Genomic DNA, 15,776 nt, shown 5'->3' on the forward strand with positions numbered 1-15,776 from the left:
ATAAAACCAGAACAGCCTGGGAGTAACTCGCACTCTGTTCAGATTTTATGCTGTTTGCTGCTCATCATTCTATTAGGGTTGGAACTGAAGCCTTAAAAACTTGAATCTAGTAAGGAAGGTCAAGGTCACTGGGGCTAAAAATATAAAAATGGTTTTCAATCAATAATTTCTATTTCATACGAGATACCGTAATGAAACTCGATTTAAATGATGCTAATGACAAGACATCGCCTCGGATTGCTTTTAGGATCTCTGGGGTCAAGGTCACTGTGACTTAAAAAAAAAGAAAATTGATCCGTATCATGGTTTCCACTCAATAACTTGAGTTTGGTTTGATCTGTCAACATGAAACTTGGTAGAATAAGCTTTATATATATATATATATATATATATATATATATATATATATATATATATATATATACTCATACTGGGTTAAATATAGGGTCTGTGATATATTTCCGGAGTGTTGGGTACTTCCCTTTCCCATGCTAGTATCCAACTGAAAAATAGCGTGTTTTATGCGAATTACCTTCAACAACCTATATATAACTCAAAACTTAATATATCTAGTTATTTCTGCAGACAAATAACATATACATTTTTTTACTTTAAACCTCGTATCTGGGTCCCCATGACCCAATTATTTTTTTATATATGTATACTCTGTGATACTTTATACCGACATACCGGGTCCCTGAGATAGTGTCACTTGAAATACGAAACATTGTTTGCTAAAAAATGAGTTGGCCTTGAGCATAGTTATATCTTGCGACACTCGCATTAGAATTGTGGTTAAGATCTTCTCGACCTCAAACTTTATATATTAAATCCTCACGATCAGATTTGTTTGTATTTGTGTGGCCTATGCATGAATCGCTCTGCATGGTTTCCTTGCATAATACATTTAATAACATTTTGAGTCGAATTCATTTTACAGAGGGAATGACACAATGGTGAACTAAATATGTGTTTAATGTTATTTTAATATTTTTTTGAATTTTTGCATTATTTGACTACGTATCGTGTTATTTTCTCCTGTTGCGTGATTTTGTAGTCGCCGGAACTTTTAAAAGCACAATGTCCTTGGTTAAACAATTGAGATAATGTAGGATAGAATCATCCTTGTAGAAATCATTGAATTATATAACAGTGGTGTCCGTGTGATGCAAGCAGCTATAATGAAACAGTTGTCGCTATAACAGTTTCATTGCAAAGATACGTAAAGGTAAAACAGTTGCGGATCGTTAATGGTAAATAGATATGACAACCAAAAACAAAACATTTATAGGATTATTAAATTGAAATGAAAAATAGAAGTCAAACGAATATTTAAACGTTATAACAATATGTATTTACTTATTGTGTTTAAACCTGACGTGATGTCACCCTGGCGTGACACGAGTATAAATGTTTTTTATGATAGCTTCGAAAAGGATTTCAAAGATAATGACTAAAACACGCAGCGATTCCTAGTACAAGAAGAGTACCGCTATTAAGACCACATTGAACACTGTAAATTGCAATTTTTCAAGATTGCATGGTCCCAAAGTATTGAATAAAGAACAAAATACCCTGTTAATTATGAAGTCCGACATGCTATTAAGACCAAGCTGAAAGTAGCGGAACTTTACTGTAGTTTTATGTGCCTTCGTGGAAAATGATCCAGTCATCGATATTCGGTCCACTTCCTCATGTCCAACAGAAAGATATTCATTTCGTGCTTTGAACTATTCTGAAGATTTTAGTCATAGTTATGTCATAAATATCGAATAGGGACTTGTAAAACCAGTTTTTTAACTTGCATTATTGCTTCGCAAGAATGGACCTGTAAAAATGCTTTCAAATTAGTTAAAAGGAAGGTATTTTGAAAAAAAATCTGATTTTGTCTTATAAACAAAAAAAAAAACATTGAATGTGATACATAACCCATCACAGTATCCAATAACAGACGGACGAAAAGATTTGAGTATAGCCTATAACACTTGCGACTGGGTATAATACATAAGAACCTCCAATAACTAAAGGCAGTGGCTAGTCGTACAGTCCCGTACGGCTAGACAAGAGGCTAACCGTACGGCCCCGTACGGCTAGACAATAGGCTAGCCTTACGGCGCTGTACGTATTATAGCCTTTCCTATTGAGATTGTCTAGCCGTACGGCTTATAAAGTATAGAATTGTCATTTAGTGCTGTTAATCAGTAATATGCAGCAAAGACAAATAAGCGCCCGAGCCGATTGTGACGAAGATATTTCGTACATATTTTCCTAAAATAAGGCTAGTATTCCACCAATCCGCATCCGCATCCGTATCCGCGTCAGTATCCGCAAAATCGTTATACGGACGCTATATTCCATTTATCCGCAAACGGATGCGGACGAGATAGGGACGGCATTTAGCACGATGAGAGTAGCTGTCATCTAAAAAATAAACTGAAAATCTATCGAATTCGTGAAAAAATACCCGGAATTATACAACCAACGCAGTTCTGCATATCGTGACTCTGATTATACTTTAAAGTTTAAATGTATGGAAAATCATAGCCAAGGCACTAAAAGAAGATGTTTCAGGTATTTACCATTTGTATCCTTTTACGGACAGAACGATGATTTGTACCTTATATCTACTTAAATTCACGCTTAGCAGCTTGTCCTTCATTATAATTATCTCAATAATTATAATTTTTAGTTTTATCCATATACAAAAATAAAGATACGTTCGACGTATGCGGATAAATGGAATATAGCGTCCGTATATTTTGCGGACAGGATACATTTACAGATAGATGGAATAGTAGCCCAAGAATGCTCACTTGAGCGTTCTATTGCGGACGCCTATTCGCGTGCGGATACGGATGAATGGAATAAGTGCAGTGCATTTCTACTTGTTTTATTTTTTGCGGATGCGGATATGCGGTTGCGGACAGATGGAATAGTAGCCTATAACTGAAGCATTCGTATTTTTAGTTAGTGTTCGTGTGGCGAATAAATGGTTGCAGGAATTTATCAAAGCGCTGACGTCACTGTAGGTGTTCGTTGTTGTATAAGTTTAGACGCACATCAGTTTAAAAAATTATGTTATAGCTTTTTATATTGCAAGTTTTGAATGGACACAATCCATTCAAAATTATAAAGAGTGTGTCTTAAAGCACAGGTTCAGATGGTTTTTTTAAATCATTAATAAAAAATAAATTTTTAGCTTCGTTTTGGGAAAACAGGGCTAAATGCTTATGCATAAATTGTCATCCCAGTACAAGAGACCCTTTAAACATTATAAAATACGACATGTCGTCCTTGTTTAGCGTGTTTGCATTGCACAAGCTAATCAGTATGCACAGGCTTATCTTATTTGACATGCATTAAGCCCTGTTTTCTCTGAAAGCAGCCAGTATGTGCAGATTTTCAATGATAAACACTAGACTGGCCAATATCGTCTTACAAGCTGTTAAACTCTATTACTCATATACACCAACTGCAGTGCACCAGTGAGTGGTGGACTATAAACAGGCAAATGTGGTGGTTATCTTTCCTAGCAGACGCTAGAAGAATGTGTAGTCTGCTGCAACGGACAGTGGTTGTCTTTCCATGTCATAGTTAAAGGGATCTTTTCACGGTTTGGTAAATTGACAAAATTGAAAATAGTTGTTTCAGATTCGCAAATTTTCGTTTTAGTTATGATATTTGTGAGGAATCAGTATTACTGAACATTCACCATGGTCTAATATAGCCATTATATGCATCTTTTCACGATTTAAAAACCTAAAAATTATAGAGCGTTGCAACGCGAAACGATTGAATAATTTGGAGAGTTCTGTTGTTATCGTTTAAATTTGTGAAACTACGAAGATTGCTTATATCAGGTATAGAATACACCTCTCATGTATGCTTGGCAGGATAGCTCATTAGGCTAAAGCGTTTTTTACTCCAGGATTCCGGGGGTCACTGGTTCGAGCCCTTGTACGGGCTTCTTTTTTTCCATTTTTAAATTTTATTTTTGATTTTTTTCTGGAGCGTTAAAAATCCAATGTTTACATTCATCAATATAAAGCATTTAATGACAAACTTAAAAACATGTCAAAATCTGTGAAAAGGCCCATTTAAGGCTTCTACGCACATACCGATTTGCAAAAACATTAGCGTTAGCTGACGCTCACACTAAAAATGAACCGTTAAACTAAATTTAGATTCACATCGTACATGCACGATTTACATGCTGGCGAATTCGACTGTACATACATTTTCGATTTCAGAATTTAATATCTGGCTTATTTTGCATATATCGACACATGTTCTTCTTAACTTTTATTTAAGTTTATGTTCAAATATATGTTTAATAAGTTGTTTTTTTTTTATACACATTTTATGTAAATTAATAAATATTTGAAAAAATCGTATAATCTCGCTTTAAAAATTCTTCATCTTTCACGGCTTCCTTTCATGTCATACGGTTGCTTATTTGATTCATTAATTAGTCGACGTTCCTAAGGCGTGAAAAACCTGTATTAAAGAGTTGCGGCATCGATATTTTGAAATTTAATGACGACAGCCGTCAAAGTTACGTTCTAGAAATTGACTTACACACAATTTAAATCGGTTTCTAATTTGATTCTTTGATAAGACGACTTTCCTATGTAAGGAGTGAAAACTGTTTTAATTAGTTGCGGCATCGATATTATGAAATTCAATGACGGCCAAGGTACTGCTCAGAAATGGAGTCACACAAATAATTTAATTGTCGTTCAGACAATGGATAAATATATGGTTTCATACAAGCAATATATCAGTTCACTGAAAATGGTTGTCTTTAACTTAGACAATATCCATAGGAAAGGCTATACGTACAGAGCCGTACGGCAAACCTATTGTCTACCCGTACGGGGCCGTGCGGCTAGCCTCTTGTCTAGCCGTACGACTAGCCACTGTAAAATGTATAGTTATTTCATTTTCATTTTACAAATGTCTCTAAAAATATATTTAAATTTTCTCTATCATGGAAGTGTCATTTATTCATACAACACATGACAAATTATAACAACAATATATGTTAAAATTATCTGACCCTTGTCAGACGTTTTATTATGAAACTAATAAATGATATGCATGATTGTCAGATTGTGAAATGCTCAATTCAAGTATTATATAAGAGATAAATGGTGACGGACCCATGACAAACAAATAATTGGAGATAGTAGTAACAATCCATCATAAGTTGCAGTACGAACTAAATGATTATCATGAAAATAAAAACTGATTTAACAAGCAAATTCGTTGAATTGATATCCCCAGCCATTATACTTCTGGATACAAGTTATGGCTCTGGACACACAAAAAAAGCATTTTTTTCAAATACAAAGGGTCATAACTCCGCTATTAATCAAGGATGTACAATGCCATTTGGCGTGCATCATCCTCTTATCCATATATATATACTCGTACCAAGTTTCAATGAAATCTGCTAAAGCACTTCCAAGATATGGTTCCGGACACAAAAGTGCCGGACGGACAGACGGAAAGACGGACAATGCCAAATTAATATCCCTCCGCTGTTGGCGGGGGATCACAAAAATTAAGCAAAATTAATTACATACACAACAAGATGCGTTTGTGAAACCCAATGCCCCGTATATAACGTTTGACCTTGAAGGATGACCTTGACCCTTCACCACTCAAAATGTGCAGCTCCATGAGATACACATGCATGTCAAATATAAAATTGCTAGCTTCAATATTGCAGAAGTAACATAACATGAACAATTTTGACCCATATATTTGACCTTGAAGGATGACCTTGACCTTTCACCACTCAAAATGTGCAGCTCTATGAGATACATATGCATGCCAAATATCAAGTTGCTATCTTCAATAGTGCAAACGTATTCATAAAATAAGCGATTTGGGCCACATATATTTAACAACTGACCTTGAAGGATGACTTTGACCTTTCAACACTCAAAATTTGCAGCTCCATGAGATACACATGCATGCCAAATTTCAAGTTGCTATCTTCAATATTGCAAAAGTATTAATAAAATAAGCGATTTGGGCCACATATATTTGACCTCTGACCTTGAAGGATGACCTTGACCTTTCACCACTCAAAATGTGCAGCTCAATGAGATACACATGCTTGGCAAATATCAAGTTGCTATCTTCAATATTGCAAAAGAATTCATAAAATGAGCGATTTTGGCCACATATATTTGACCTCTGACCTTGAAGGATGACCTTGACCTTTCACCAATGATAATGTGCAGCTTCAGGAGATGCATTTGCATGCCAAATATCAAGTTGCTACTTTCAATATTGCAAAATGTTAAAGTTGGCATAAACAGACCAACCAACCAATCAACAGACCGACAGAGCAAAAACAACATGTCCCCCACTACTATAGTGGGGGACATAAAAATAGACTGATCCTACAAGCAAACCCCATATTTACACAGAACAATGTCTGAATTGACATAAATTTGGACAAAAAACATGCATTTTCCTGGATTTGAAGCACAGACCTTTTGATTGCAAACAACAGTCTTACTTACTAAGACATTTCTGAAAATTACACGTTGCCAGCAAAGTACATTTTTAAATCAGATATGCAATGTCATGTCCTTACCAAATTGTACTAGAGCTGTTTTCACTTCGAGTTTGCAAACAGCCTTAAAATATAAACTAAACACTAGAAAAGAATCTTTAACAAGGGCTGTTTGTAAAACAAGCATGCCCCCCATATGGGCTGTCCGTTGTAGTGGCAGCCATTGTGTGAATACGTTTTTTGTCACTGTGACCTTGACCTTTGACCTAGTGACCTGAAAATCAATAGGGGTCATCTGTGAGTCACGATCAATGTACCTATGAAGTGTCATGATCCTAGGCAAAAGCGTTCTTGAGTTATCATCCGAAAATCATTTTACTATTTCGGGTCACCGTGACCTTGACCTTGTGACCTCAAAATCAATAAGGGTCATCTGTGAGTCATGATCAATCTACCTGTGAAGTTTCATGATCCTAGGCATATGCGTTCTTGAGTTATCATCTGAAAACCATTTTACTATTTCGGGTCACCGTGACCTTGACCTTTGACCTAGTGACCTCAAAATCAATAGGGGTCATCTGCAAGTCATGATCAATCTAGCCATGAAGTTTCATGATCCTAGGCGTATGAATTTTTGAGTTATCATCCGGAAACCATTTTACTATTTTGGGTCACCGTGACCTTGACCTTTGACCTCAAAATCAATAGGGGTCATCTGCGAGTCATGATCAATGTACCTATGGAGTTTCATGATCCTAGGCCCAAGCGTTCTTGAGTTATCGTCTGACAACCACCTGGTGGACGGACCGACAAACTGACATACCGACAGACCGACCGACATGAGCAAAGCAATATACCCCCTCTTCTTCGAAGGGGGGCATAATGAGATAAAAGTGCACTTACAAAATCAAAGTCTTTCATTTTGAAAACCAATAGACAGAATTATAACATATAAAAAGTATACAATCTTCAGTACACTGATCAACAAATTAAAACATTTTAAATCATACAATTTGCATAAAATTCAAAGCTTGATATCTCAAAAACTTATCCACAATATTGAAAGATATTAAGAATCTTACAATCTGCATCATAACTAAAGCTCAATATCTTATAAAACTGATTGACTAAACTGCAACATTTTACAAATTATTTAATCTACAAAAAATGAAAAACTTCATATTTCAAAATTCAACCGACAGCATTGACACATATTTAGAATCATACAAAGTTAAAGCTTCAAATGTCAACTTGAAATGAGTCCAAAGTACACGGACTTTAGTGAAACACTGGTAAGGGACTAAAAAGGCAGTTAACAACAAGAGCTGTGTTCGTAAAACACAATCCCCCTTACTGCGCCGCTTTGAAGCCATATATTCGACCTATGACATTGAATTATGACCTTGACCTTTCACCACTCAAAATGTGCAGCTCCATGAGATACACATGCTTGCCAAATATGAAGTTGCTATCTTCAATATTGCAAAAGTATTCATAAAATGAGCGATTTTGGCCACATATATTTGACCTCTGACCTTGACCTTTCAGAAAATTAAAATGTGCAGCTCTATGAGATACATATGCATGCCAAATATCAAGTTGCTATCTTCAATATTGCAAAAGTTATTGCAAATGTTAAAGTTGGCGTAAACAGATCAACCAACCAACCAACAGACAGGACAAAAACAATATGTCCCCCACTACTATAGTGAGGGACATAAAAATAGACTGAACCTTCAAGCAAACCCCAAATTTACATAGAACAATGTCTGAATCGCCATAAATTTGGACAAAAAACATGCATTACCCTGTATTTGAAGCACAGACCTTTTGATTGCAAACAACAGTCTTACTAAGACATTTCAGAAAATTACACGTTGCCAGCAAAGTACATTTTAAAATCAGATATGCAATGTCATGTCCTTACCAAATTGTAATAGAACTGTTTTCACTTCGAGTTTGCAAACAGCCTTAAAATATAAACTAAACACTAGAAAAGAATCTTTCAGGAGATAAAAGTGCACTTACAAAATCAAAGTCTTTCATTTTGAAAACCAATAGACAGAATTAAAACATAAAAATTATGCAATCTTCATTACACTGATCAACACCATTAAAACATTTTAAAATCATACAATTTGCATAAAACTCAAAGCTTGATATCTCAAAAACTTATCCACAATATTGAAAGATATTAAGAATCTTACAATCTGCATCATATTTAAAGCTCAATATCTTATAAAACTGATTGACGAAACTGCAACATTTTACAAATTATTTAATCTACAAAAAATGTAAAACTTCATATTTCAAAATTCAACTGACAGCATTGACACATATTTAGAATCATACAAAGTTAAAGCTTCAAATGTCAACGTGAAAAACACATCCAAGATATCATTTAAACTAATATACTGACAAAGTTTCAAGAAGATTCATAAGTCCATATAAGGAAAAATGCCCCGCCCACTGGTGGCCATGTTTTTTCTTAGCAACTGGAACCAATTTCAAACTTGTCCAAATATCATTGGGACAAATCTTCTGACAAAGTGTCATGATGATCGTACAATAAATATGGCTTCTAGAGTTTTAACAGGGTTTTACTTTAGCCATATAAGGAAAAATACCACGCCCCCTTAGTGGCCATGTTTTTCCACCAACTAGAACCATTTTTGAACTCATCCAAGATATCATTAGGACAAATCATCTGACCAAGTTTCATAATAATCGGAAAATAAATGTGGCCTACAGAGTGTTTACAATGTTTTAGTAAAGCATGATACATAACCATATTAGGAAAAATGCCCCGCCCCCTGGTGGCCATGTTTTTTAAGCAAACGAAACTATTTTTGAACTAATCCAAGATATCATTAGGACAAATCTTCTGACCAAGTTTCATGAAGATAAGAAAATAAATGTGGCCTATAGAGTGTTAACAAAGTTTTACTATAGCCATATAAGGTAAAATGCCCCACCCCCTGGCGGACATGTTTTTCAACCAACCAGCATCATTTTTTAACTTGTCTACGATATTTTTTGGGATGAATATTCTGACCAAGTTTCATGAAGATCGGAAAATAAATGTGGCCTCAAGAGTGTTAACAAGATTTTACTATAGCCATATATAGCCATATAAGGAAAAATGCCCCGCCCTTTGGCAGCCATGTTTTTCAAGCAAACGTAACCATTTTCAGCTCGTCTAAGATATCATTGAGACCAAACTTCTGACCAAATTTCATGAAGAATGGACAATAAATGTGGCCTCTAGAGTGTTAGCAATGTTTAACTAAAGACATAAGGAAAACTCCCCCGCCCCTTGGCGGCCATGTTTTTTCACTGATCTGGACCATTTTCAAACTCGTCCAAAATATAAATAAAACCAATGTTTTGACCAAGTTTCATGATGATTAGGCAAACATTTTGACTTCTAAAGTGTTCACAAGGTTTCTCTATAGCCATATAAGGAAAACTGCCCCGCCCCTGGCGGCCATGTTTTTCAACGGACCGGAACCAATTTTAACTAAACCAAAATATCATTTAGACAAACATTTTGACAAAGTTACATGAAGATTGGACTTCTACAGTGTTCACAAGTTTTTTTGTTGTTTTTTTTGACCTAGTGACCTAATTTTTGACCCAGCATGACCCAGTTTCGAACTCAGTCGAGGTATCAATGTGACAAATGTTCTGCAAAATTTCATGAAGATCAGACAATAAATGTGGCATCTAGAGTGTTCACAAGGCAAAATGTTGACGACATACAACGCACAACGGACAAAAGGCAATCACAAAAGCTCACCATGAGCATGTTGCACTCAGGTGAGCTCAAAAGTTATGGCCAATTTTAAAGTTTTCAGACGGACGGACAGAAGCAATATATTTAACATTTAACCTTGAAGGATTACCTTGACCTTCACTTTTCACCACTCAATATGTGCAGCTTCACAAGATGCACATGCATGCCAACTGGAGCTTTGTCACAGACGTGACATATACCCCCACATAACGCATTGACACAGACTATTTTGTATGCTGTCTTCACAAAACAAGATAATACAATTTATGGCGATTTTTTAAGAATCATTATGCCATTATCATTTATAGCCATTTTTACCTTTGAACTCTTGAATTGTTTCACATGACAAGCCTTCCAATGACTTTGAACAAAATTGATGTACAGAGTCATTTTAAAATCTTACAATGAATGACATATTTATGGCCCAGACAAGATAATTTATTGCCATTTTTGACCTTTGAACTAAAACTACAACTTTGAGTTTGAAGATATCGACGTAATTCTTTCGCGCGACACACTGTCAAATGATGGTGAACAAAAGAGCCAACGATTTTAAAATCGCACAATAAACAACATAGTTATTGCCCAGACAAGCTCAATTATGGCCATTGTTTACCTTTAAACTCAAATTGTGCCCTTGTTCTTGGAAATATCGACGTAATTCTTTCGCCCGACACACTGTTCAATGATGGTGAACAAATGTGCCAAATGATTTTAAAATCTCACAATAAAAAACAAAGCTATGGCCCGGACAAGCATTTGACCTTTGAACTCCCAAGTGTGACCTTGACCTTTGAGATATTGACGTAATTTCTTTTAACGCGACACACCGTTCCATGATGGTGAACAAATGTACCGAGTCATTTAAAAATGTAACGATAAATAACATAGCTATGGTCCGTACAAACTTACAGTTTAAAACATACTAAGTGACCCCATGACCTAGTTTTTGACCTGGCATGACCCATATTCAAACTTGATCTAGACATTATCTACATACAACTACTGACCAAGTTTGGTGAAGATCGGATGAAATATCGGGACAGACCGACAAACGTGACTCCTATATAGCCCCCATTACCAATTGTAATAGGGGTATAAATATCAAGTTGCTATGTTCAATATTGAAAAAGTTATGGCCATATAAGTTTTCGGCCAGATGGACAGACTGACTGACTGACGGACAGTTCAACTGCTATATGCCACCCTACCAGGGGCATAAACATATTCCACAGTTCAACAATTCTTTTTCCATTTTTGTTTTTCCATAATAATGTTATGGACCCTTGCCCTTATCTGGGCCACTGTTCTTCCGGTAAGTATTTTTAGGGACCCCATTATTTTGAGCCAGATGGCATTTTTTTTTCTCTTAATTCATCTCTAAAAAAGTTCATGAAACATATGTTCTCTTCGCTGGCCCACTTTCGTTTCATTCCTTTTCTTGTCCCTGTCCCTAAAACAAGAATAGATATAAAAAATAAAATAGCAATGAGTATCATGTCAGTGTTTTTTTCAGTTTTGGGGAAAAGGGGTCGGGTCCCCTGAGAGGGGGATAATTCACGTGTAAAAGGGGAAATTTCAATGCTAAGCAAGTAACATACAAAATCAAGTTGTAACACCATAATTCACCATACACAGAGAGAAAAACATTATTCCAACTTTTTTTGTCATCAACATGTTATGTTTATGTTCAAAGATCAACATTTTTTGGCTTTTCTGTGAATTATTTAAACGAGGTATTGATTAAAATTGAACTACACTTCCAAGAGGGGAAATTTTCAAATATTTTTGGGAAAAATATACACTCTAAGCAGCAAACTCATTTGTTCAGTGACTGTAAGCCCTTTATTTTGTTGACTTTTCTACTGAATTGATCCTTGCACACAAAGTATCAACATAAGTCAGTGTTCTGCCGTGGATGCGCCCTTGTGTTATTGTCGCAAAAAACAAATATTTGTCCCCACCCGTTTTCTGTATATGGGTCCGCGGGGCGCACATGAATTAGAAATAAAAACTAATCGATTCAATTTGTAAGTCGGTAAAGTAATCGAGTGAATGTGTAACCAGAACAAACTATTTCATTGGACATGACGTCATTTCGCAGCCAATGGTTAATTTATTTAATATTAACACTCTATTTCATTGGTAAGTTGAGATTATAACAACCAATCAGATATCAAGGAAATTTCCGAACCTATCAAAATGGCTTAAAGTGACAGGCCAAAGAAAACAAAATCCATTTTTTTTTTCCTCCGGCAAGTAAAATTAGAAAATATGACAATAATATTAACAACCCAACAGAGTCTTCCCAAGTCCCAACATCGTTTAGCAATTACGAAAAAAGTCTGCCCCTAAACGTACATTCCAAGAAAATTGGCTTCAAAAATGTCCTTGGTCACTGTTTGACAACAACAAATGACATGCAGATTGTGCATAAAGCAAAAAAGAAAACGCCTTTACTATCGGTATTTCTAATTATCGAACAAGTACTTTGACATGCGGAGTCCAATGACCATAAATTTTTTCAAAGTTTTGTAAATATGTTGACAACTGTTTGACAGTGTTAAAAAGTTTTTTGAATGTTCCAGTTTTAATAACAATGTTACAACCTGACTGTAAGAAGTTTAAGCACGTTTAAAAGTTCAAGTTAAAGGTTATTAGTTTTCCACACATTTAATTCTGCTACAAAAATATTTCTGTGTCCCCATATTTTTTCTTTTTGTCCCCACTTTTGTAATCCTAAAGGGTCCCCAACAGTAAAATTTCACAGCAGAACACTGCAAGTGATACAATGATTGAATATTGTAGAGCAAGGTTTTCCTGATAAAAATGCACAAAACCTGAACATGTTAGGAGGTAAAATGAACTAACTGAAACTGTTTTAACACCAGTTTAAAACCAATTTTTCACACATATAAGAACTGACAGTTCGCAGAACTATCATTTCTTGGAAGAACAAGTACTAAACATTAACTTTCATAGCAAACTGCCTACTTTGTACTTTACAAGGACTTTTACAAGCACATTGTTGTAACCCTGTAGATCACAGAGGAGGTCGTCTAGAGCATCACACTTGACTTGGACTACTCATTTACTTTAATACAGTCATGACATAAGACTCTGTCACATAATGATAGAAAATGCAGAGAAACCCGTCTTCAAATTTAGTTCATACCTTGAGGATTTGGCTGCCTCATTTCATCATGGGTCAGACTGGCTGGCCCTTCACTGGCAGCAGTTGACATGGACTCTGAAAGAACCAAAGTGAAACCTGTAGATTGCATATGATCAGCACAGTCAACACTGGCATGTTTGTATCATGAGAGGCTCTGACTCCTGTACAGATTCTAGACTGTGGTGTCTTCAACAGTTGCCTCAATGACTGTAAACATATAATGTCAACAGTGGGGTCTTGTATGTCTATTATCCATTGGTGGATCTTGCTGAAATCTATAGAAACATGCATGCCCCCCATATGGGCTGTCCGTTGTAGTGGCAGCCATTGTGTGAATACGTTTTTTGTCACTGTGACCTTGACCTTTGACCTAGTGACCTGATAATCAATAGGGGTCATCTGCAAGTCACGATCAATGTACCTATGAAGTGTCATGATCCTAGGCAAAAGCGTTCTTGAGTTATTCATCGGAAAATCATTTTACTATTTCGGGTCACCGTGACCTTGACCTTTTGACCTCAAAATCAATAGGGGTCATCTGCAAGTCATGATCAATGTACCTATGATGTTTCATGATCCTAGGCCCAAGCGTTCTTGAGTAATCGTATGACAACCACCTGGTGGACAGACGGACCGATCGACATGAGCAAAGCAATATACCCCCCTCTTCTTCGAAGGGTGGCATAAATATATATTGGCTTGGACAACAGAAAATTGTACTAGAATATATAGTCTACAGTTGGGTCCTGTCTTTATCATCAATAGATGGGCCTTTATTATATGACAACAGAAATACCATGGGTCAGACTGGCTGGCTCTTCACTTGGCTCCCTCCTATCATGGGTCAGACTGGCTGGCTCTTCACTTGGCTCCCTCCTATCATGGGTCAGACTGCCTGGCTCTTCACTGTCAGCAGTTGACATGGACTCTGAAAGAACCAAAGTAAAACCTGTAGATTGCATATGATCAGCACAGTCAACACTGGCATGTTGTATCATGAGAGGCTCCGACTCCTGTATAGATTCTAGACTGTGGGTGTCTTCAACAGTTGCCTCAATGCCTGTAAACATATAATGTCAACAGTGGGGTCTTGTATGTCTATTATCCATTGGTGGGTCTTGCTGAAATCTATAGAAAACATGCATGCCCCCCATATGGGCTGTCCGTTGTAGTGGCAGCCGTTGTGTGAATACGTTTTTGTCACTGTGACCTTGACCTTTGACCTAGTGACCTGAAAATCAATAGGGGTCATCTGCGAGTTACGATCGATGTACTTATGAAGTGTCATGATCCTAGGCAACAGCGTTCTTGAGTTATCATCCGAAAATCATTTTACTATTTCGGGTCACCATGACCTTGACCTTTGACCTTGTGACCTCAAAATCAATAGGGGTCATCTGCGAGTCATGATCAATCTACCTATGAAGTTTCATGATCCTAGGCATATGCTTTCTTGAGTTATCATCCGAAAACCATTTTACTATTTCGGGTCACCGTGACCTTGACCTTTGACCTAGTGACATCAAATCAATAGGGGTCATCTGCGAGTAATGATCAATCTACCCATGAAGTTTATGATCCTAGCCGTATGCGTTCTTGAGTTATCATCCGGAAACCATTTTACTATTTCGGGTCACCGTGACCTTGACCTTTGACCTCAAAATCTATAGGGGTCATCTGCGAGTAAATGATCAATCTACCCATGAAGTTTCATGATCCTAGGCGTATGCGTTCTTGAGTTATCATCCAGAAACCATTTTACTATTTCGGGTCACTGTGACCTTGACCTTTGACCTAGTGACCTCAAAAATCAATAGGGGTCATCTGCGAGTCATGATCAATCTACTGACAAATTGTACTAGAATATATAGTCTACAGTTGGGTCATGTCTTTATCATCAATAGGTGGGCCTTTATTCTATGATAACAGAAATACCATGGGTCAGACTGGCTGGCTCTTCACTTGGCTTCCTCCTATCATGGCTCAGACTGGCTGGCTCTTCACTTGGCTCCCTCCTATCATGGGTCAGACTGCCTGGCTCTTCACTGTCAGCAGTGACATGGACTCTGAAAGAACCAAAGTGAAACCTGTAGATTGCATTCGATCAGCACAGTTAACACTGGCCTGTTGTATCATGAGAGGCTCTGACTCCTGTATAGTTGCCTCAATGCCTGTAAGCATATAATGTCAACAGTGGGGTCTTGTATGTCTATTATCCATTGGTGGGTCTTGCTGAAATCTATAGAACAAGGGCTGTTTGTAAAACATGCATG

At 36.7% G+C, this 15,776-nt stretch overlaps 1 protein-coding gene across 1 annotated transcript; it reads right to left on the bottom strand.

Annotated features, from left to right (window-relative positions):
- Nucleotides 1–5,044: 5,044 nt before the first annotated feature.
- Nucleotides 5,045–15,553, bottom strand: LOC127881516 (uncharacterized). Its single transcript, XM_052429430.1, has 4 exons — nt 15,439–15,553; nt 14,300–14,431; nt 13,504–13,578; nt 5,045–11,781 (listed from the first exon to the last, which is right to left on the bottom strand). Exons 2-4 carry the CDS (start codon nt 14,424–14,426, stop codon nt 11,666–11,668), a joined length of 318 nt encoding a protein of 105 aa, XP_052285390.1. The 5' UTR covers nt 14,427–14,431; nt 15,439–15,553; the 3' UTR covers nt 5,045–11,665.
- Nucleotides 15,554–15,776: the final 223 nt, after the last annotated feature.

Source organism: Dreissena polymorpha, chromosome 5 (assembly GCF_020536995.1).
Source record: "Dreissena polymorpha isolate Duluth1 chromosome 5, UMN_Dpol_1.0, whole genome shotgun sequence".
In the NCBI taxonomy this organism is placed as follows: domain Eukaryota; kingdom Metazoa; phylum Mollusca; class Bivalvia; order Myida; family Dreissenidae; genus Dreissena; species Dreissena polymorpha.